Below are 24,843 nucleotides of genomic sequence, written 5' to 3' on the forward strand. Positions count from 1 at the left end.
GCTTCAAGGCAAAGGCTGCGAATACTTATGTACATGTGATTTCTTAGTTTTTTATTTTTAAGAAATTAGCAAAAATCACAAAAAAACTTTTCTCATGTTGTCATTATGGGGTATTGGGGGTAATTCTGAGTTGATCGCAGCAGGATTTTTGTTAGCAGTTGGGCAAAACCATGTGCACTGCAGGGGAGGCAGATATAACATGTGCAGAGAGAGTTAGATTTGGGTGGGTTATTTTGTTTCTGTGCAGGGTAAATACTGGCTGCTTTATTTTTACACTGCAATTTAGATTGCAGATTGAACACACCACACCCAAATCTAACTCTCTCTGCACATGTTATATCTGCCTCCCCTGCAGTGCACATGGTTTTGCCCAACTGCTAACAAAAATCCTGCTGCGATCAACTCAGAATTACCCCCTCTGTGTGTAGCATTTTGTGGGGAAAAAAATGAATTTATTCCATTTTGGAATAAGGCTGTAACATAACAAAATGTGGAAAAAGTGAAGCGCTGTGAATACTTTCTGGATGCACTGTACATCAGCCCTTTGCCTAGCAGCAGTCAGTAAATGACACAAAAGTTCAGCAATATGGTGCAAACCAGCCACATATTTGTCTGCCTTACAGTAGAAGGAGCACGGAAGCTCTGGCTTCTTGCCTCTTCCCCAGGTATTGAGAGAACATGGCAGACTGACACACCCTTTTGCAATAAAGAAAAACACCCTGAATCACTCTAGTAACTTGCAGATTCAGATAACACACAAGCCAAATGTGACTACACCATGTGATGCTAGTATACTACAAGACAGCTACTGATCTGGCAGTAGTCTATGCCCCAATAGTAGACGTTCTAAACACTTACCGAGTTTGCTGTCACTGTTTGGGCTCTTTGATTCTGCATATTCCTATTAAAATGTCTATCATAGACTGTTCTTCATTCATGCGCATACACCAACATCCATAAAGAAATAACTGACACTGACACCAGGATATGTTTGCCAATAAAATTGTCAGCTTTTATTAACCAAATGGTATGGTGGCAAGGAGGGACGGCCTATTTAAATGTCCCTATTTATTCTACCCTTTTAACTGTGGCTGATAACAACACAAGAGGAGGCAAGGGCCCAACTTCAGCCCGGCCTCCATCGCATAACAAATGGGGGTTATTAAGGGCCCAATTTCAGCCCAGCCCCCATACATCCCAAGGGGAGGCTCTTAAGGGGCCCAATTTCAGCCCAGCCCCCCACTCATCACAAGGGGCCACCATGGGCCATTTGCCACCCCTTGTGTTCTTTCTCCTTATCGGGAATACCGTGGCCAACTCTCCACTCAAGGTATTCCCCAACTTCCACCCAAAGGTGCTCAGGTGTGTACAAACTCCACCGGAGACCGAAGCCCACCTGGTCCGATGGAACTCCGGCCCCGTAATGTATCAAACTCCACCACCTTCACATCTCCTGAGCACCTATAAAACTCTTTAAATTACAGCCACAATTTAAGGCCGTCCCAACCCGCCAAGCCGACACCAATAATAAACTCCTCAAGGGCGGGTGGGTGGGTCAATTTTCACTGAGGAAAAAGGAGGGAGAACCTAATCAGTCCTCTCCTTATAAGGCCTAAGCCCCTCCCATCACCAGACTCCTCAGTCACCTCATAGGCCCATCGTTACCATGGATACTACCACTTCTCCAGCTGCTTCATTCAGCCTGCTATTCAGAATTTTATGTCACTACAGCCATATAAAATGTCCTCCGTTCTCTTAAAATGTCTATCATAGACTGTTCTTCATTCATGCGCATACACCAACATCCATAAAGAAATAACTGACACTGACACCAGGATATGTTTGCCAATAAAATTGTCAGCTTTTATTAACCAAATGGTATGGTGGCAAGGAGGGACGGCCTATTTAAATGTCCCTATTTATTCTACCCTTTTAACTGTGGCTGATAACAACACAAGAGGAGGCAAGGGCCCAACTTCAGCCCGGCCTCCATCGCATAACAAATGGGGGTTATTAAGGGCCCAATTTCAGCCCAGCCCCCATACATCCCAAGGGGAGGCTCTTAAGGGGCCCAATTTCAGCCCAGCCCCCCACTCATCACAAGGGGCCACCATGGGCCATTTGCCACCCCTTGTGTTCTTTCTCCTTATCGGGAATACCGTGGCCAACTCTCCACTCAAGGTATTCCCCAACTTCCACCCAAAGGTTCTCAGGTGTGTACAAACTCCACCGGAGACCGAAGCCCACCTGGTCCGATGGAACTCCGGCCCCGTAATGTATCAAACTCCACCACCTTCACATCTCCTGAGCACCTATAAAACTCTTTAAATTACAGCCACAATTTAAGGCCGTCCCAACCCGCCACAGTTTCAACGAAACCCCGCCACCATACCTCTACCTTACAAACTAACCCTAACTACTCCTAAAACCCTTCAACCTATCAATAAAACTCCTGAGAAAAAATTGCTAACCACAAATCACCCATAAAAATTTCAATACCCCTCAAATTTAGATGGACACCATCGGCCATATAAAGATGAGGAGCAGAAACTGAAATTGAGGGATGTGGGACCACAAACCCCCAATTTTCGCTAACAGCTCTGCCAACCACAGAATTGATCCGGCGCCGGATCAACTCAATGGCAGCGGGTCTGTCTGCACCCCTCCACACTAAACGAGGGATTATCTCCGACCAACCTACACTCAAAAAACACAACCTGTTCTGTAGACTAACTACATCCCTAACTATGGTTTTCCGAAGATCTAAACCAGACCTCCTGGTCAGATCATTTCCAGCAACATGGAACACCACCCTCAGGGGGTATCCCGACCTCTCCACTTGCTGCCAAAAAAGCGGGATGACTTGCTCCCACCGAAGTCCCCTCACTCCAATCCATCTGACCAGATTAGCTTCCGGGGACTGAAGGCACTCAACACCAGACCTTTCACCATAATAAATGTATGAGTGCCCCATGATCCAAATCGGACACTCATCCAAGCGCAAATCTGAAAATACAAAAGCATTCACAAAACTTATTGAACAAAAAACCCCTAAAACAAAAATCTTGCAACAACATTACCCCAAAAACATCCTTTTAAAATCTTGCTAAAATGGTTTAACATTTATTTATTACATATTTTAATTTGGCCTCTAATGTGATAATTTTTGAAGAGAATTGTTCTCCTTTTACAAAAGGAGTTAGATAAGGGGGGGGGGGGGGATCAGACTTGACGAGAGGCGAAAAACACACCTGCCAGGCGGGTTTGAACCCCCAGGCTTAAGGCACCTGACAGGATAAAAAATTCCTCAAGACCCCCAAATATGGCGAGTGGCTGAAACCTCAAGTCTGATTTTTTTTTTTTTTTTAAAACAGGTCAAAACCTGATATATTTCCGAAATACATCAGACTTCCACCTTCCCAAGGCTCTAATTTGCCCGCTCGAACAGCCTTCCGCAGCTGCTGTTGTCGCCGCACCTATTCGAAACGAATGGGTACCATATCTCGATACCGGCAAACCCATCGTGCAAATACAACGTTCCATCACCCATCTAAATTGAAATTGAGTCACCGGCATACCATCCAAATGCTGCAACCCTGGACCTGGCACATCAGACCTTGTCTTCAAATAAATCCTCGCCAAAGACACAGGACAAATCTCTATGTCATCAACACAATTCAAAACAACCCAACAACCTTTGCCCAATTGGTCCGTTTTGGAACGTTGTACTTTGCACCATAAGCCTCCCTCTTCCAATGACACGTGTTCACGAAGCATAGGTGACCTTGCTGATTTCGAAGCAGCCACCAGTTCACTGACTCTAAAGGCCCCAAAAAAGGCCATGGCGAAACACAATGTAAATAAAAGTGTTTCGTAATCAGATGCACAGACATCCTGCAACACGACCGCCATGCGCCGCAATATTGAAATAGTTATTGGTCTACGTGCATCTTGTACAGGGGGCATAACTCGAGCCCAACCTTTAAGAATCTTTGCTAGAAAGAAAGATTTAGTAAAATCATGCCGGCCATAAAGTCTCAAGAAATAAGAAAGAGCAGACAGTAAACGTGTTACGAACCCTCTTGGTCTGCCTGCTCTAAAACATTCCCACACATAATCCAATAACATTGCGTAATCGGTCTTACCTTGATCTTGATGCAGGCGCACATATCTTTCCCACTCTCCCATGGCATTTTTGTACCCTCGAAGAGTGGAGGGAGCCAGGGCTCGAAAAGCTAAGCCCTCCAATCCGGGCGTATAACCTGCCAGGCATAAGACGGGCAAGGGTGACCAGATACCTTCGCATCCGGAGCTAGCACCCTAAACCTGTGACACTAGAACGCGATAGCGCATCTGCCACTCCGTTTCCAATGCCCGGAACCTGCTTAGCGCAAGTTACTAATGAGACCCCTTTCCACCCAAAATTTTTTGCCATGGGGCAGAGAACAACCTACCTAAAACATGCTACTGGAAATGATGAATGCTAAATTAGCCGGAATTTACCTGGAATCTTTTTAAGAACAACCCCAACTGTGAAAAAATTAAATAAGGCAATGGAGGGCAGCTAAAAAGACCTACCATCCTACCCAATGCAACTTCTTTATAATTTTTTTTTTTTTTTTTTTTTAAACTGTTAACTGCAAGCCACACGTAAATTGTAAACCTGTTAACTTAACTGGAGCAAGTGCCCTACTTGGACACTGCCGCAGCTGGGATTCGTTGATCCTGCTTTTGCCCACTACCTCTTCCACTAACTGTTTGCTGGCAGTTTTTTATGGGATGTGTTCCTTCACAGCGGATACAAGCATGACGAAAACGACACTTGAACCCTAGGGTACATTGACTATTATTGAAGGCATAGCACTTGCCTGCCCTATTCTTACCCAACAACCATTTATTGCTGGAATTACCTTGTTTGTCCACCAGACCCTCTAAACCACTCTTAAGAGGCTGGGTAACATCTACAAAGATCTCCACATCTTTTTTACCAAAATCCACAATCTCCTTCCCATTTTGTTTTCTCCGAAACTCCTCATCATAGGACCTCCAAGCTGTCCCGCGCCCGGATCTGGCCAATTCGTGTAGCAAATACATATATTTAATTATGTTCATGTGCTCCTGAGGCCTGGATTCCAAATAACAGGCTGCAAAGATAAGCATGCCCTTCTGCCAGTTAGAGTAAGACTTATAAGCCTCCTCACCTATACCTGATTTCTTTTTCGCCTCTTCTAATGCTTTTCTCCCTTTGCTGGTTAAAGCAAATATATTAACGAATTTTCCTTGTCTAATACGCTCCCTAATTCTAGGTCGAACTCCTCTCAATACTGCAGTATTAGCGCATTGCAAAGAATCCTCAGGACCCTCCTCCGAGGACATGCTGGAGCTACTATGTCTACGCTTCCTTTTATTTTTTCCATTGCAACCCCTGCATCTGCTATCACATGAACCCGGGGACTCAGAGGAAGAAGTAGATGAGTCCCTGTGCCCTCTGCGCCTATGCTTACGCTTTTTTGACGCTTTTTTACCACATACTTTATCTGTGACTGCGCCCCTGTTACCTGACCCCACCGCTGAATCATTCTGGCGCGCTGCCGGGTGCACCATCGACTCACCATAACGACCACCCTCGTCCAGGGCAGTCTCTACCACCGCAGCTGATTCCCCAGAATCGTCCTGCACCTCAGGGGCTGCAAGGGACTCCTCTGTAGAAAAGCAAGGAGAAACATCTACCAAAAATTCATTAACATTCCTATTGCCCCTATTACCTCCACCCGATCTGGCCTGTAAAACAGCCGCCCCTGATTCATCAACGCCATCCCTCTGCAAATCAGCAGAATTCTGCCCCCACAAAAAATTCCTTTCAGCGTTATTGGCATTCAGCACCGGGACCAGCGCTGATATGACCGAGGTGCATATAGACGCTACCTCAGACGAATTGAATCCCGCTCCATTACCTCCAAAGCATACCGCATCAGCATCAGCTCTCCCCGGTACTGTGCCCCTCATACCACGTAGCTCCCCAGTTCCTCTTTTACTCCTAATATTACACGTGGCGGGCCTTACAAGCTGTCTTCCAGCATTACTAATACCCAATGTGCTCGCGCCCTGTCCCGCTACAATCGTGTCAGCGCTGTTGTTTATATTACTAACCGAACCCATTGTAATACCACTGTTGGGTGCCCCCTCTCCTTGCACCGACTCTTGTAATCTTGTACATCTCCCAATGTGCTCACCTCTAGTAAGAATCGAACTTCTTCGACCACCTCTGGCAGCCACGGACCCCCGCGGGCCCACGGGGCGACCGCGGCGTACCTCCGGCACATGAACTCCTGAGGTAACACCTCGGGATGTTAAAATTCTCCTTAACACCCCGCTCGGCGACTCCGCCATAGCCCCCACACTTCGCGACATGTTATTCACGGAAACCGGTTCCTTTGAGAAGTTTCTAGAATTGTCACTCACAACAGCAGCTCGTGTCACCAACGCTCTACTGACCCGGCCTCTGCGTGACGCACCTTCGCCCGCCAAAATTCTCTCAGGCTGTCGAGCCCGACCCCTGGTGGCGGCATTACGAACATTATTCCCAGCCTGACTTCTTGTCTGTAATGACCGCTGCTGTCCACTACCTGACACTAAGCCAGCCGCATCCCTTACCCCACTGTCGATAAAACGAACAGGGGGCCGCACAGCACGACTGGGCCTCGGCATGTTAAAAGATAGGAAAGATAAATAAGAGAAAGTTCAAGAATAAAAGGAGGATGAAAAGCTTAAAGATTAGTAAAGATGGAAAGGAAATGAGAAGAAAAACACCACAAAATCACAAATAATACACAGTTAGTACAAAACCAATGCAGAGCACTTCACTGTTCAATTTTCACTGAGGAAAAAGGAGGGAGAACCTAATCAGTCCTCTCCTTATAAGGCCTAAGCCCCTCCCATCACCAGACTCCTCAGTCACCTCATAGGCCCATCGTTACCATGGATACTACCACTTCTCCAGCTGCTTCATTCAGCCTGCTATTCAGAATTTTATGTCACTACAGCCATATAAAATGTCCTCCGTTCTCTATACCTCACATGTGGAGGACACAGCATGCTGACAGGTGTAGGGATTTCAGCGCTGGTCTTCTGACCACCGATGTCCTGTCCGTCGGGATACCAACTACATCCCGGACAAAGGAATCAACATTATCATCATGTGGTTGTATGGTAACACTATTCCACAGTGCCGAAATATAAGGTTGTCTTGTAGCTTGTTTCAATAATAAGTATTTTTACAGCAAATCTACTTACTAGCTGCTCCCACTTATCCCACCCACCCTCACCATCATCTTCCTTATGTGTGAAGTGTTCTCACACCTCTTATATTGTAAACTTGTTTGGACAGGGCCGGATTTAACTTCTATTTAATTCAAGTAATTTAATTTCAATATAATCTCTTAAAAGGATAATTGGTAATATGAGGCCAGATATCTATATAGTAATTGTGTTAGGTCTGTCCCGTCTCAGTGCACACACAATGGAAGTATGAGTGCATGTCACAACGGCTCCCACTGCGAGGGAGACAGGACAGATCTTGAAGAGGAAATTCTGCCACCAGGAATGGAGGTTGGTGGTGGTTTGGTATGGAGCATCATGGATGGAGCTGTGATGGAGTAGGGGGCCAGTACAGCAGAGAGGGTGGACAGAGTGCATGGTGATAGAATGAGGTGACCCGGTATGTGTGGGACCATTTATTAGTGTATAATGTAACCTGCTCTTCTGCAATAACTTGGGTACGAAGTCCCGACAGTCGGGATCCCCACAGACCCTAACCTCACCCTCCCACAGCTTAACCCTAAATCCCCCCACGCAGCCTTACCCTCCTTCTAGTTCCTAAACCCAAGGCCAGTACTTACCTTCGGGATCTGTTGGGATTCTGAACATATGGGAACACGACTGCCAGGATCCTGGCCGCATCCCCCTGCACTACATCTATCGTTCACAGCATAAAATCCTCTCCTGCTCCAGGGGAGCTTTTTTTTGGAAAGCTCAATGTTTAATTGTTAAAGTCTTTCTCTGACGTCCTAAGTGGATGCTGGGGACTCCGTCAGGACCATGGGAATAGCGGCTCCGCAGGAGACAGGGCACAAAAATAAAGCTTTAGGATCAGGTGGTGTGCACTGGCTCCTCCCCCTATGACCCTCCTCCAAGCCTCAGTTAGGTTTTTGTGCCCGTCCGAGCAGGGTGCAATCTAGGTGGCTCTCTTAAGGAGCTGCTTAGAAAAAGTTTTTAGGTTTTTTATGTTCAGTGAGTCCTGCTGGCAACAGGCTCACTGCATCGAGGGACTTAGGGGAGAGAAGTTCAACTCACCTGCGTGCAGGATGGATTGGCTTCTTAGGCTACTGGACACCATTAGCTCCAGAGGGAGTCGGAACACAGGTCTCACCCTGGGGTTCGTCCCGGAGCCGCGCCGCCGACCCCCCTTGCAGATGCTGAAGATTGAAGGTCCAGAAACCGGCGGCAGAAGGCTTTTCAGTCTTCATGAAGGTAGCGCACAGCACTGCAGCTGTGCGCCATTGTTGTCACACACTTCACACCATAGGTCACGGAGGGTGCAGGGCGCTGCTGGGGGCGCCCTGGGCAGCAATGTATAATACCTTTTAGGGCTAAAAAATACATCACATATAGCCCTTGAGGCTATATGGATGTATTAAACCCATGCCAGATATCTCAAACTCCGGGAGAAAAGCCCGCCGGAATAGGGGGCGGGGCTTATTCTCCTCAGCACACAGCGCCATTTTCCTGCTCAGCTCCGCTGTGAGGAAGGCTCCCAGGACTCTCCCCTGCACTGCACTACAGAAACAGGGTAAAACAGAGAGGGGGGGCACTTTTTTTGGCGATATTTTATATATTTAAGCTGCTATAAGGATACAACACTTATATAAGGTTGTTCCCATATATATTATAGCGCTTGGGTGTGTGCTGGCAAACTCTCCCTCTGTCTCCCCAAAGGGCTAGTGGGGTCCTGTCTTCGATAAGAGCATTCCCTGTGTGTCTGCTGTGTGTCGGTACGTGTGTGTCGACATGTATGAGGACGATGTTGGTGTGGAGGCAGAGCAATTGCCGATAATGGTGATGTCACCCCCCAGGGAGTCGACACCGGAATGGATGGCTTTGTTTATGGAATTACGTGATAATGTCAGCACATTACAAAAATCAGTTGACGACATGAGACGGCCGGAAAACCAGTTGGTACCTGCCCAGGCGTCTCAGACACCGTCAGGGGCTGTAAAACGCCCTTTACCTCAGTCGGTCGACACAGACCCAGACACTGAATCTAGTGTCGACGGTGAAGAAACAAACGTATTTTCAAGTAGGGCCACACGTTATATGATCACGGCAATGAAGGAGGCTTTGCATATCTCTGATACTGCAAGTACCACAAAAAGGGGTATTATGTGGGGGGTGAAAAAACTACCTGTAGTTTTTCCTGAATCAGAGGAATTGAATGATGTATGTGATGAAGCGTGGGTTAACCCAGATAGAAAAGTGCTAAGTTCAAAAAAGTTATTGGCATTATACCCTTTCCCGCCAGAGGTTAGGGCGCGCTGGGAAACACCCCCTAGGGTGGATAAGGCGCTCACACGCTTATCAAAACAAGTGGCGTTACCGTCTCCTGATACGGCCGCCCTCAAGGATCCAGCTGATAGGAGGCTGGAAACTACCCTAAAAAGTATATACACACATACTGGTGTTATACTGCGACCAGCCATCGCCTCAGCCTGGATGTGCAGTGCTGGGGTGGTCTGGTCGGATTCCCTGACTGAAAATATTGATACCCTGGATAGGGACAGTATTTTATTGACTATAGAGCAATTAAAGGATGCTTTTCTTTATATGCGAGATGCTCAGAGGGATATTTGCACTCTGGCATCGAGAGTAAATGCGATGTCCATATCTGCCAGAAGAAGTTTATGGACGCGACAGTGGTCAGGTGATGCGGATTCTAAACGACATATGGAAGTATTGCCGTATAAAAGGGAGGAATTATTTGGCGTCGGTCTATCGGATCTGGTGGCCACGGCAACTGCCGGAAAATCCACCTTTTTACCTCAGACCCCCTCCCAACAGAAAAAGACACCGTCTTTTCAGCCGCAGTCCTTTCGGTCCTATAAGAACAAGCGGGCAAAAGGACAGTCATATCTGCCCCGGGGCAGAGGAAGGGGTAAGAGAGGACAGCAAGCAGCCCCTGCCCAGGAACAGAATCCCTCCCAGGGTTCTGCAAAGCCCTCAGCATGACGCTGGGGCTTTACAAGCGGACTCAGGAGCGGTGGGGGGTCGACTCAAGAATTTCAGCGCACAGTGGGCTTGCTCACAGGTGGACCCCTGGATCCTGCAGGTAGTATCTCAGGGTTACAGGTTGGAATTCGAGAAGTCTCCCCCTCGCCGGTTCCTAAAGTCTGCTTTGCCAACGTCTCCCTCAGACAGGGCGACGGTATTGGAAGCCATTCACAAGCTGTTTTCTCAGCAGGTGATAGTCAAGGTACCCCTCCTACAACAAGGAAAAGGGTATTACTCCACGCTATTTGTGGTACCGAAGCCGGACGGCTCGGTAAGACCTATTCTAAATCTGAAATCTTTGAACCTGTACATACAGAAATTCAAATTCAAGATGGAGTCACTCAGAGCAGTGATAGCGAATCTGGAAGAAGGGGACTTTATGGTGTCCCTGGACATAAAGGATGCTTACCTGCATGTCCCAATTTGCCCTTCACATCAAGGGTACCTCAGGTTCGTGGTGCAAAACTGTCATTATCAGTTTCAGACGCTGCCGTTTGGATTGTCCACGGCACCTCGGGTCTTTACCAAGGTAATGGCCGAAATGATGATTCTTCTTCGAAGAAGAGGCGTATTAATTATCCCTTACTTGGACGATCTCCTGATAAGGGCAAGGTCCAGAGAACAGCTGGAGGACGGAGTAGCACTAACCCAATTAGTGCTGCAACAACACGGGTGGATTCTGAATTTTCCAAAATCTCAGTTGACACCGACAACACGTCTGCTGTTCCTGGGAATGATTCTGGACACGGTTCAGAAAAAGGTGTTTCTTCCGGAGGAGAAAGCCAAGGAGTTATCCAAACTTGTCAGGAACCTCCTAAAACCAGGAAAAGTGTCTGTGCATCAATGCACAAGAGTCCTGGGAAAGATGGTGGCTTCTTACGAAGCGATTCCATTCGGCAGATTCCACGCACGAACTTTTCAGTGGGATCTGTTGGACAAATGGTCCGGATCGCATCTGCAGATGCACCAGCGGATAACCTTATCACCACGGACAAGGGTGTCTCTTCTGTGGTGGTTGCAGAGTGCTCATCTGTTAGAGGGCCGCAGATTCGGCATACAGGACTGGGTCCTGGTGACCACGGATGCCAGTCTGAGAGGCTGGGGAGCGGTCACACAGGGAAGAAACTTCCAGGGAGTATGGTCAAGCCTGGAGATGTCTTTTCACATAAATATACTGGAGCTAAGAGCGATTTACAATGCTCTAAGTCTGGCAAAACCCCTGCTTCAGGGTCAGCCGGTGTTGATCCAGTCGGACAACATCACGGCAGTCGCCCACGTAAACAGACAGGGCGGCACAAGAAGCAGGACAGCAATGGCAGAAGCTGCAAGGATTCTTCGCTGGGCGGAAGATCATGTGATAGCACTGTCAGCAGTGTTCATTCCGGGAGTGGACAACTGGGAAGCAGACTTCCTCAGCAGACACGATCTACACCCGGGAGAGTGGGGACTTCATCCAGAAGTCTTCCACATGATTGTGAACCGTTGGGAAAAACCAAAGGTGGATATGATGGCGTCCCGCCTCAACAAAAAACTGGACAGGTATTGCGCCAGGTCAAGAGACCCTCAGGCAATAGCTGTGGACGCTCTGGTAACACCGTGGGTGTTCCAGTCAGTGTATGTGTTCCCTCCTCTGCCTCTCATACCAAAAGTACTGAGAATTATACGGCAAAGGGGAGTAAGAACGATACTCGTGGCTCCGGATTGGCCAAGAAGAACTTGGTACCCGGAACTTCAAGAGATGCTCACGGAGGATCCGTGGCCTCTACCTCTAAGACGGGACCTGCTTCAGCAGGGACCGTGTCTATTCCAAGACTTACCGCGGCTGCGTTTGACGGCGTGGCGGTTGAACGCCGAATTCTAAGGGAAAAAGGCATTCCAGAAGAGGTCATTCCTACACTGGTAAAAGCCAGGAAGGAGGTGACTGCACAACATTATCACCGCATTTGGAGAAAATATGTTGCGTGGTGTGAGGCCAGGAAGGCCCCCACGGAGGAATTTCAATTGGGTCGATTCCTACATTTCCTGCAAACAGGATTGTCTATGGGCCTCAAATTGGGGTACATTAAGGTTCAAATTTCGTCCCTGTCGATTTTCTTCCAGAAAGAATTGGCTTCAGTTCCTGAAGTCCAGACTTTTGTAAAAGGAGTACTACATATACAGCCCCCGGTTGTGCCCCCAGTGGCTCCGTGGGACCTTAATGTAGTTTTGGATTTTCTCAAATCCCATTGGTTTGAGCCACTCAAATCGGCGGATTTGAAATATCTTACATGGAAAGTAACCATGCTACTGGCCCTGGCTTCAGCCAGGAGAGTGTCAGAATTGGCGGCTTTATCCTATAAAAGCCCATATCTGATTTTCCATTCGGACAGGGCAGAACTGCGGACGCGTCCTCATTTTCTGCCTAAGGTGGTGTCAGCGTTTCACCTGAACCAGCCTATTGTGGTGCCTGCGGCTACTAACGATTTGGAGGATTCCAAGTTGTTGGACGTGGTCCGGGCATTGAAAATATATATTTCAAGAACGGCTGGAGTCAGAAAGTCTGACTCGCTGTTTATATTGTATGCACCCAACAAGCTGGGTGCTCCTGCTTCTAAGCAGACGATTGCTCGTTGGATTTGTAGCACAATTCAACTTGCACATTCTGTGGCAGGCTTGCCACAACCAAAATCTGTCAAGGCCCATTCCACAAGGAAGGTGGGCTCATCCTGGGCGGCTGCCCGGGGGGTCTCGGCATTACAACTCTGCCGAGCAGCTACGTGGTCGGGGGAGAACACGTTTGTAAAATTCTACAAATTTGATACCCTGGCTAAAGAGGACCTGGAGTTCTCTCATTCGGTGCTGCAGAGTCATCCGCACTCTCCCGCCCGTTTGGGAGCTTTGGTATAATCCCCATGGTCCTGACGGAGTCCCCAGCATCCACTTAGGACGTCAGAGAAAATAAGATTTTACTTACCGATAAATCTATTTCTCGTAGTCCGTAGTGGATGCTGGGCGCCCATCCCAAGTGCGGATTGTCTGCAATACTTGTACATAGTTATTGTTACAAAAAAAATCGGGTTGTTATTGTTGTGAGCCGTCTGTTCAGAGGCTCCTACGTTTGTCATACTGTTAACTGGGTTCAGATCACAAGTTGTACGGTGTGATTGGTGTGGCTGGTATGAGTCTTACCCGGGATTCATTATCCTTCCTTATTGTGTACGCTCGTCCGGGCACAGTATCCTAACTGAGGCTTGGAGGAGGGTCATAGGGGGAGGAGCCAGTGCACACCACCTGATCCTAAAGCTTTATTTTTGTGCCCTGTCTCCTGCGGAGCCGCTATTCCCATGGTCCTGACGGAGTCCCCAGCATCCACTACGGACTACGAGAAATAGATTTATCGGTAAGTAAAATCTTATTTTTTCCCTTGAGCTTATCATGTAGATAAATAGGGAGCTCATGGGGGCGAGGGCCTACTCTATGAGAGGCATCACACGACCAGCTGGATTTAACTACCCAAATTAAGTCCCTCACTTTTGTCCTGAATTATAATTTATTGATAGAAGCTTTGCATAATATATAAATATATTGATGCTGTGTCATAAGTTATCATTACTGTTGGATTTAGGGGGAGATGTACTAAGCGGTGATAAAAGTGGAGAAGTGAGCCAGTGGAATAGTTGCCAATCAGCTGCTCTGTATATGTTTATAGTATTCAAATTCTAAATGTTATGTCAATGCTGATTGGTTGCCATGGGCCACTTCTCCACTGACTCACTTCTCCACTTTTATCACCGCTTAGTACATGTCCCTAATCACTGAGTTGATAATATGGGGGAGAGGGATCTTGGACTGCACAGCCTCAGAGGCGTCACCGGGTGTGGTGACACCCGATGCGCACCTTTGATTTCCTGGTGCTCTCGTGGCTAAAAAGAGGCATAGCTGTAAATAAAGGGGGCGTGGTCTTGCGGGGATCGTCACTCCGGGGGGGGCGCTCGCGGCAAAAGGGAAGTGGCCGTAAATAAAGGGGTGTGGCCTCATGAGGGTTGGCACTCCGGGGGTGTGCCCAGCGCTGTCAGCTCCTCTTCTATGACAGGAGCTGGGTGCTGTAGCAGACTTTCACACTGCAGCACCTGGCTCCTGTCACTGCGAAGGATCCCACATTTTGGTGACACCCCCTCCAGGTGTCACACCTGGGTTTGGACCACACCCCCGCGACCGCCTTGTAACGCCACCGTACAGCCTAATTACACATATAGGGGGTCATTCCGAGTTGTTCGCTCGCTAGCAGATTTTAGCAGCATTGCACACGCTAGGCCGCCGCCCTCTGGGAGTGTATCTTAGCTTAGCAGAATAGCGAACGAAAGATTAGCAGAATTGCGAATAGAAATTTCTTAGCAGTTTCTGAGTAGACCTACTCACAGATTGCGATCAGCTCAGGCCGTTTCGTTCCTGGTTTGACGTCACACACACGCCCAGCGTTCGGCTAGCCACTCCCCCGTTTCTCCAGACACTCCTGCGTTTTTCCCTGACACGCCTGCGTTTTTGCGCACACTCCCAGAAAACAGCCAGTTTCCGCCCAGAAACACCCACTTCCTGTCAATCACACTCCGATCACTTCAACTATGAAATTTCTTCGTTCGGACGCGAGTAAATTTACTAAGTTTTGTGCTAAAATACTTACCGCATGCGCACTGCGAACCATGCGCATGCGCATTTTTGCCTTAACCGCTCCGTTGCGAAAATCGTCAACGAGCGACCAACTCGCAATGACCCCCATAGTAAGAGGTGCTACCATGCTGAGACTTGTAGTTCCACAAAGAAAAAAATATGATGCTGATGCACACTTCACAATACCAAGTACTGCTAGTCAGAATAATTATAATAAACTCTGCAATATACTGTAACATAGAGCAAATTTGAGGTATACTCTTTGGCAAAAAAATACTAGCTCACCAACTAGCAACTAGGTGACCTCATCTCTGGGGGGCCCTAACAGCCAGTCACCCCTTGGCAGAACCCCAGTGAGAAGCGAAGGCCTTAGTGAGTGTTTATAAGAAAGAAACAGAAAGCTACGTATTAAACAGTGTTACACAGGTGAAAGGTGTTAATAAAATGCTAAAAAGTGTAGTATTAGTAGAAAAATTCTTAAAAGTGTTAAAGTGCTAAGTTAAATGCTCCCCACTGTATATGCAGTAGGATGTAGTTATGTGACCGGCGGTCAGGAGATCGCCGGTCACAATACCGTCACCTCCGTTCCGACAGTCGACAGGGACAATTCCCACCGGTGGGTGTCCACGACACCCATAGATTGGGAGTCGGCAGTGCAGCGAGCGCAGTGAGCACGCAAGGGGCTTCGTTGCGCTCCCCCCCCCCCCCCCCCGCGCTCCATTCTGCGATCCCGGCGTCGGGATGCTGACTGTCGGGATCCCAGCCACTGGTAAAACAGCCCCAACCCATGCAGTAGTATGTATGTCTGCATTAGTATGTAATTAGTGTGCTGGAGCTATATATAGGTAAATGTTAATAAATAGTGTGTGCTTAGTCTTTTTTTTTACAGTAGCTCAAAAACTGTTGTTCTAGACTATCTAGAAAAATAATGGTATTTTCCATAAAAATATAATCTGTGCATTGTGTAACTGTATATCTGAAATATGCCATTTCTGGGTATGAGAATAATGTTATCGGTTTTATTCAGTATATTATTTTTAGTTAGCCCTGGCCTTAATGCTTTTCTGATTTATTTTTTTTCCTCATTTGATATTCCAGTGTCATACTGATTAGTGAGAAACGCTATCAGAAAAAAGATTCTATTATCAGTTCAGTTCACACAAAGGTGAAAGGAGTTGTGGATGCTGATTCCAGGATCTGGGACTCTGCTGAATACACAATGTCATCTCCAGTAAGTCGCATTGTACCGTACAAATCAGTTACTTTCTACCTTCAGATCCTTTACTATTGTTTTTTTTCCCTTTTATTAGAAAACATCAACTTCCACACACAGCTACTTTTAGACCACGTAGTGCCTGATGGAAAATGAGCAGTCCGCCAACTAGTGTAACATATGATTTGTGAATTTGTGCTGCACATAGCATAAAAAGTGGCTGCATGTCTGTACAAATTGGCATGGCTCTAGCACTTACACCAGCCAGTGCCTGTAGAAGCGACAAATGAGGCACATTACTGTAAGGACAATGGGGGTCATTCCGGCACCCGCAATGCGCACGTACGTCGTTATCTGGCGACGGTCGTCACCGGGCAGCGACGCCGCCAGTGCTGAAAGTTATCGCAGCGGCGATCGTTAGAAGATTGACGGCAGGGAGGCATTCCGGGGCGTCTACTCACCGTTTTCCGGACGTGGGGATCCGAACGCAGGCGTGTCCAGGCGGTTGGAGGGTGGATGTCTGACGTCAATCCCGGGACCTTCGTCGCTGGATCCGTCGCACAGGGTAAGTAAGTCTGACCCTGGTCTTGTTTTGCAGGAAACTTTTTTAGCACAGCAGGGCCGCACAAGCGATCGCAGCCCTGCTATGCTAAAATACACTCCCCCATAGGCGGCGTCAAGTTGATCGCACGAGCAGCAAAAAGTTGCTACGTGCGATCAACTCAGAATGACCACCAATGTGAGTACATGCAGACTGGAACGTGAACAGGGCTGCGATAGCTCTTCCGGGCCACAGCACCGTGAGGGGGCGTGGTGAACTTGGGGAGGTGTGGCCAGGCCCCCTTTTTCCAGAAAGTTTTGAAAATACACTATGCAAGGTACAAGGCGACGGCGGCTGGTGGTCAGCCAGGGACGGATTGGGGGTGTTGGAGACTGAAGTGTACGATAATGTGAACACATTGAGATCGGAGTGACGGACCACGGCAGGGGTGCTGGCATTGGCAAGCGCACACACACTTGCTGATGCCAGCAGCGACGGCGACATCCCCCAATTGAGCTGCATATAAAGACGACGAGAGATGTCGCTAGAGAGCTGCGGGAACATGATGTAGTGGGTACACTTTAGGGCGATTTCAATGATTTGTCCTAATGACTCGTCGTTATCGGCAGCAGCACACAGCAGCATGTGCTGGGCTGGGGAAAGAGGATGCTACAGCAGCACTATCTTCTCTCTCTGCCTGAAGTGCTGGCACAGTAGCCTGTTACAGGAAGAGAGAATGGAGGACTGCCTGCCAAGCCCCTGAAAGAGGCCCAGTCCCACCTCTAGGCGCCATTGTACCTGAGAAAGCTGTATCATTTACGGGTGGTCAAGGGTAGGTGCAAATAGTGGATGATAATGCCAGAACCAGCAAACTACTTGTTATTGGCGGTTTGCAAATAGACAACTGACACTGAGTTCTTCTTTCTTGGCCACATATTATGCTTTTCTATCTGTGTTTAAGCAAATATTTTTGTTTTGTGTTCTCGCTCACTAGTAAGATAATTGTTTTTGATGCGCTGAAGAGGTTTTTTTTTAAGTGTTAATGATTCCTAATAGTGAAGTGTTTGTGACATATACTGTACAGCCTGCACGCATATTCCAATAGTTGCAGCTTTGCATAAGGACACATACGGGGGACATTTACTAAGCAGTGATAAGAGCAGAGAAGTGAGCCAGTGGAGAAGTTGCCCATGGCAACCAAGCAGCAGTGAAGTAACATCTATAATTTGCATACTATAAAATTATACAGAGCTGCTGATTGGTTGATGGGGCAACTTCTCCACTGGATCACTTCGCCGCTCTTATCACTGCTTGGTAAATGTCCCCCATATTCTCCAAACTGTGGCATTTTACCCCTGTAATTTGAGTGTGCTGTTGCTGTCAATTTAGCCTATAAATATTTTCTGGAAACGGGTAACAATTGTGAAAACTATATCAATAAGAAATATTTGCCTTTACTTTATTAATACAGCATCATTTTCTCCTTACACAGGGTGGGTCCTCATTTTTTGTTGTAACTAATATTATAAAAACAGAAAATCAAGCGCAAGGCCTTTGTCCAGAGGTAAGACCAATTAATAAATATATTTTCCCTGAATAAGGAATTTTAAAAATGATGATGTGCTGGACCTTAGCATATCTGCCAACATTAGGGTGAGATGTACCAAGCAGTGATAAAAGTGGAGAAGTGAGCCAGTGGAGAAGTTGCCCATGGCAACCAATCAGCATTGATGTAACATTTATAATTTCCATACTATAAAAGTATACAGAGCAGCTGATTGGTTGCCATGGGCAACTTCTCCACTGGCTCACTTCTCCACTGTTATCACTGCTTAGTACATCTCCCTTAGTCTGGGATCAGGTGCATACACTGAAGACCTGCATATGTAAAAATGTCTCTGGCTGTGACTCACCACATTAGGGTGATGCCATATATCAGGCCTCCATTTCTCGTCATGCTGGCAGGGGCGCCGACAGCTATTCTAGGCCCAGGTACTCGGAGGTGTGCGTGGCCAATGCAGGGATATGTGGCCCGCCCTCCTTAGGGAATATTTGTGAAAAGTTTCTGTTCGGCTGCGAAGCGGGTGCGCGTTGCATGGGGGGTGCATCCAGTGAGGAGGAGGGGGTGGCGGGGACGTCTGCTGCCCCCCCTGCACATCATGCGGGAATAGAGAAGACACTGCCTCTTACACACAGAGCTGTGGGAGGGGATCTCAGAAAAACGGGAGCGACTTAGGTGGATTGGAGTGTGGCCTAATTTCTCCATATTCCTTAATTGACAAAGATGAACAATTTACAGTAGTTCTTGGAGGAGCTGTGTGTTTGCCATTTGCATAAAGGAGCCTTTAGGCCAGAGTCATACCCGCACGCAATGCAATGGTCACGTAGTTGCTCAAGTTTTATTTGTAACTGTGCATGCACTTACTTTTCTGAAAACCCCTACGTTACAAGCGTCACACAGAGTGTACACACAAGATATTGTTGCGTTTGAGGGACAGATGTATAAGAAATGTTGCAGAAAAGTGATGGGTGTACCTGGGTGGTGGCTAGTAATGCACATAAAAATGGTCCATTCAGTGGGTGTGTTATGCAAGTGGCTGCATTCCCAGATGCACAGCCGCAGGCATAGGAGGCTGTGGTCAGATGGAGACACTGCACCTACCACAGAGAAAGTGCAAGTTTCAATGGTGCAACAGAGGGTGGCATATAAGGGCACACCAACTGGTATTAAAGCGTGCACAACGCTAAAAGTGTGTGTCTCAGTCCTTGCACATTGGGCCGAATGGATTTGCACAAGGGAGGGAGTTTGTAACACCAATTGCAAAAACTCTGCATAGACTCTGCTGTGTGCACATTTGTATGCCACTGAGAATCAGGCCCTGTGTCTGATAAATGCATTGGGATATGTGCTGAATATCCATGCAATAATGCAAAATAAGTAACATAAGTATATACTCTCTCCTGATTACACCAAAAACCATGCTTTTGGCTTTGGAAGAATTTGCTTTTAAAATGCATGTTTTTACTGGATTGTAATTTCTCTTCTATGTACTGTGCAGCGTAAGTGCCTGCTGCGTCTGTAAGTGTTCATGAAGTATAAAATAGTCGTTGCAATTATTTGCTTCTTTGTAGTTTCCAAGCCCAAAAACAATTTGCTCCCGTGATGATATCTGCAAAAAAGGTCACGCCGATCCACAAAGTAATGGTATGTTCCCTCTGTGTACTTTAACAGTTTAATTGCTGGAGATTCTTAGGAGAAAACTTAGCAGGTGACGGAGTATTACTAGGCTGTAATGGTGACAATTACACTAGGCTTGGTGATATGTTGTGAGTTTAGTTGTTATTTCAGGAACTTTGTTGGTTTTTGGATCACATCACTTTTTAAAAAAAAAAGGAAATCAATTATTTCTGCTTCGGGGTACACTGGGCTCCACAGGGAATGACTTTGGAGTGTAGAGTAGGATCTTGATCCGAGGCACCACCAGTCTCAAAGCTTTGACCTTCTTCCCAGAATGCCTAGCGCCGCCTCCTCTATAGCCCCGCCTCCGTGCACAGGAGCTCAGTTTTGTAGTTGGTTCCTTGCAGTAAGCAGGCTCTTAACAGGGGGGCTGCTCCAGCAGCCCTAAAAGAAGCTTTTAAGAAAATTTGAAGAACAAGGGATCCTCAAGCAGCGTTCGTGGACGCACTGGCAATTCCATGGAACTTTCGGCTGCCATACGTGTTCCCTCCGGTGTCACTCCTGTCCAGAGTAATAAGGAAGTTCAAACAAGAAGGAGGTATCCTGCTTGTGATCGCTCCAGCGTGGCCCAGACGGCATTGGTTCTCAGACCTTCAGGGTCTCTCGATAGAGCGTCCCCTTCTACTTCCGCAGTACCCAGATCTCCTTGTTCAGGGCCCCTGTGTATATCAGGATTTAGCCCGGTTGGCTTTGACGGCGTGGCTCTTGAAGCTTCCGTCTTAAGGGCCAAAGGATTTTCTGAGGCGGTCATTCAAACCTTGTTAAAGGCCCAGAAACCGGCTTCTGCCCGGATTTATCATAGGGTCTGGAATTCTTACTTTGCTTGGTGCGCATCTAACAATCATGACGCTTACAAGTTTAGTCCTGCCAAACTTTTGGCCTTTCTACAACAAGGCCTGGACTTGGTCCTTCGTCTAGCCTCCATCAAGGTTCATATTTCTGCCTTGTCGCTTTGGTTTCAGAGAAAGATTGCAAATTTACCTGATGTGCATTCATTCACTCAAGGTATGTTGCGGATTCAACCTCCTTATGTCCCACCGGTGGCCCCTTGGGACTTTTCGGTGGTTCTAGAGGCATTGAAAGGGTCTCCGTTTGAGCCTCTTGAATCTGGTGACCTTAAGTGGCTTACTCTTAAGGTAGTGTTTCTGCTAGCCATTGCTTCCGCTAGACGGGTGTCAGATTTGGGTGCCTTGTCTTGTAGGTTTACCTATCTGATTTTTCTCTGACGTCCTAGTGGATGCTGGGAACTCCGTAAGGACCATGGGGAATAGCGGCTCCGCAGGAGTCTGGACACAACTAAAAGAAAGCTTTTAGACTACCTGGTGTGCACTGGCTCCTCCCACTATGACCCTCCTCCAAGCCTCAGTTAGATTTTTGTGCCCGGCCGAGCTGGATGCACACTAGGGGCTCTCCTGAGCTCTTAGAAAGAAAGTATAATTTAGGTTTTTTATTTTACAGTGAGACCTGCTGGCAACAGGCTCACTGCAACGAGGGACTAAGGGGAGAAGAAGCAAACCTACCTGCTTGCAGCTAGCTTGGGCTTCTTAGGCTACTGGACACCATTAGCTCCAGAGGGATCGACCGCATGGAACTGGCCTTGGTGTTCGGTCCCGGAGCCGCGCCGCCGTCCCCCTTACAGAGCCAGAAGCAAGAAGAAGTCCGGAAAATCGGCGGCATGAAGACTTCTGTCTTCACCAAGGTAGCGCACAGCACTGCAGCTGTGCGCCATTGCTCCTCATACACACTTCACACTCCGGTCACTGAGGGTGCAGGGCGCTGGGGGGGGCGCCCTGAGCAGCAATAAAAACACCTTGGCTGGCAAAACAATCACAATATATAGCCCCAGAGGCTATATATGTGATAATTACCCCTGCCAGAATCCTTAAAAAAGCGGGAGAAAAGTCAGCGAAAAAGGGGCGGAGCTATCTCCCTTAGCACACTGGCGCCATTTCTCCCTCACAGTTCCGCTGGAAGGAAGCTCCCTGGCTCTCCCCTGCAGTCTACACTACAGAAAAGGGTAAAAAAGAGAGGGGGGGCACTAAATTTAGGCGCAGTAAATATTATAGCAGCTATAGGGGACATAATTCAGTTAGTCCCTGCATTATATAGCGCTCTGGTGTGTGCTGGCATACTCTCTCTCTGTCTCCCCAAAGGTCTTCTGTGGGGTCCTGTCCTCTGTTAGAGCATTCCCGGTGTGTGTGCGGTGTGTCGGTACGGCTGTGTCGACATGTTTGATGAGGAAAATTATGTGGAGGCGGAGCAGATGCCTATAGAAGTGATGTCACCCCCTGCGGGGCAGACACCTGAGTGGATGGTTTTATGGAAGGAATTACGTGCAAGTGTCGACTCCTTACACAAAAAATTTGACGACATGCCAAATGCGGGACAGCCGGCTTCTCAGCTCGTGCCTGCCCAGGTGTCTCAAAGGCCATCAGGGGCTCTAAAACGCCCGCTACCTCAGATGGCAGACGCAGATGTCGACACGGATACTGATACCAGTGTCGACGACGATGAGTCAAATCTAATGTCCACTAGGGCCATTCGTTGCATGATTGAGGCAATGAAGGAGGTATTACACATTTCGGATATAAACCCAAGGACCACTAAAAAGGGTATTATGTTTGGGGAGAAAAAACTACCCGTAGTTTTTCCCCCATCTGAAGAATTAAATGAAGTGTGTGAAGAAGCGTGGGCTTTCCCCGATAAAAGATTGGTAATCCCTAAAAAATTACTAATGGCGTTCCCTTTCCCGCCAGAGGATAGGGCACGTTGGGAAACACCTCCTAGGGTGGATAAAGCGCTCACACGTTTGTCTAAAAAGGTGGCACTTCCGTCTCCGGATACGGCTGCCCTAAAGGAGCCTGCGGATAGAAAGCAGGAGGCGATCCTGAAGTCTGTATATACACACTCAGGCATTATACTTAGACCAGCTATTGTGTCAGCATGGATGTGCAGTGCTGCCGCTGCATGGTCAGATTCCCTGTCAGAAAATATTGACACCCTAGACAGGGACACTATTCTCCTAACCATAGAGCATATAAAAGACTCAGTCTTATACATGAGAGATGCACAGAGGGAGATCTGCCGGCTGGCATCTAAAATAAGTGCATTGTCCATTTCTGCTAGGAGAGGCTTATGGACTCGGCAGTGGACAGGGGATGCAGATTCCAAAAGGCACATGGAAGTTTTGCCTTATAAGGGTGAGGAGTTATTCGGGGATGGTCTCTCAGACCTAGTTTCCACAGCGACAGCTGGGAAATCAGCATTTTTACCCCAGGTTCCCTCACAGCCTAAAAAAGCGCCGTTTTATCAAGTACAGTCCTTTCGGACCCAGAGAAACAGGCGAGGAAAAGGCGGGTCCTTTCTGTCCAGAGGCAGAGGTAGGGGAAAAAGGCTGCAACAAACAGCAGGTTCCCAGGAGCAAAACTCCTCCCCCGCTTCTTCCAAGTCCGCCGCATGACGGTGGGGCTCCACAGGCGGAGCCAGGTACGGTGGGGGGCCGCCTCAAAAATTTCAGCGATCAGTGGGCTCGCTCACAGGTGGATCCCTGGATCTTGCAAGTAGTATCTCAGGGGTACAAACTGGAATTCGAGGCGTCTCCCCCCCCGCCGTTTCCTCAAATCTGCCTTGCCAACGACTCCCTCAGGCAGGGAGGCTGTGCTAGAGGCAATTCACAAGCTGTATTCCCAGCAGGTGATAGTCAAGGTGCCCCTACTTCAACAAGGACGGGGTTACTATTCCACACTGTTTGTGGTACCGAAACCGGACGGTTCGGTGAGACCCATTTTAAATTTGAAATCCTTGAACACATACATAAAAAAGTTCAAGTTCAAGATGGAATCGCTCAGGGCGGTTATTGCAAGCCTGGACGAGGGGGATTACATGGTATCCCTGGACATCAAGGATGCTTACCTGCATGTCCCCATTTATCATCCTCACCAGGAGTACCTCAGATTTGTGGTACAAAATTGCCATTACCAATTCCAGACGCTGCCGTTTGGACTGTCCACGGCACCGAGGGTGTTTACCAAGGTAATGGCGGAAATGATGATACTCCTTCGAAAAAAAGGGAGTTTTAATTATCCCGTACTTGGACGATCTCCTAATAAAGGCGAGATCCAGGGAGCAGTTGTTGGTAGGAGTAGCACTATCTCAGGAGGTGCTACACCAGCACGGTTGGATTCTGAATATTCCAAAGTCACAGCTGGTTCCGACGACACGTCTACTGTTCCTGGGAATGATTTTGGACACAGTCCAGAAAAAAGTGTTTCTCCCGGAGGAGAAAGCCCAGGAGCTGTCATCTCTAGTCAGAGACCTCCTGAAACCAAAACAGGTGTCGGTGCATCACTGCACGCGAGTCCTGGGAAAGATGGTGGCTTCTTACGAAGCAATTCCTTTCGGCAGGTTCCATGCCAGAATCTTTCAGTGGGACCTGTTGGACCAATGGTCCGGATCGCATCTTCAGATGCATCGGCTAATAACCCTGCCTCCAAGAACCAGGGTGTCTCTGTTGTGGTGGCTGCAGAGTGCTCATCTCCTAGAGGGCCGCAGATTCGGCATACAGGACTGGGTCCTGGTGACCCCGGATGCCAGCCTTCGAGGCTGGGGGGCAGTCACACAGGGAAGAAACTTCCAAGGACTATGGTCGAGTCAGGAGACTTCCTTGCACATAAATATTCTAGAACTAAGGGCCATTTACAATGCCCTAAGTCAGGCAAAACCCCTGCTTCTACACCAGCCGGTACTGATCCAGTCAGACAACATCACGGCGGTCGCCCATGTAATCCGACAGGGCGGCACAAGAAGCAGGACGGCAATGGCAGAAGCCACAAGGATTCTCCGATGGGCGGAAAATCACGTGCTAGCACTGTCAGCAGTGTT

The 24,843-nt window shown here is 47.9% G+C and overlaps 1 protein-coding gene and 1 long non-coding RNA gene across 2 annotated transcripts in view; one reads left to right on the forward strand and one right to left on the reverse strand.

The window, feature by feature from the left end:
• LOC135066290 (uncharacterized) overlaps positions 1-24,843 on the reverse strand; it is a 78,554-nt gene that overhangs the window by 26,902 nt on the left and 26,809 nt on the right. The window lies entirely within an intron of this gene.
• The window catches only part of P2RX7 (purinergic receptor P2X 7), a 195,318-nt gene that overhangs the window by 7,535 nt on the left and 162,940 nt on the right, over positions 1-24,843 (forward strand). Inside the window, exons 2-4 of the mRNA XM_063964421.1 lie at positions 16,069-16,201; positions 18,217-18,288; positions 19,857-19,929. Of these exons, the coding sequence (XP_063820491.1) occupies positions 16,069-16,201; positions 18,217-18,288; positions 19,857-19,929 (278 nt within the window). The remainder of the gene's footprint in view (positions 1-16,068; positions 16,202-18,216; positions 18,289-19,856; positions 19,930-24,843) is intronic.

Source organism: Pseudophryne corroboree, chromosome 1 (genome assembly GCF_028390025.1).
Source record: "Pseudophryne corroboree isolate aPseCor3 chromosome 1, aPseCor3.hap2, whole genome shotgun sequence".
NCBI lineage: Eukaryota > Metazoa > Chordata > Amphibia > Anura > Myobatrachidae > Pseudophryne > Pseudophryne corroboree.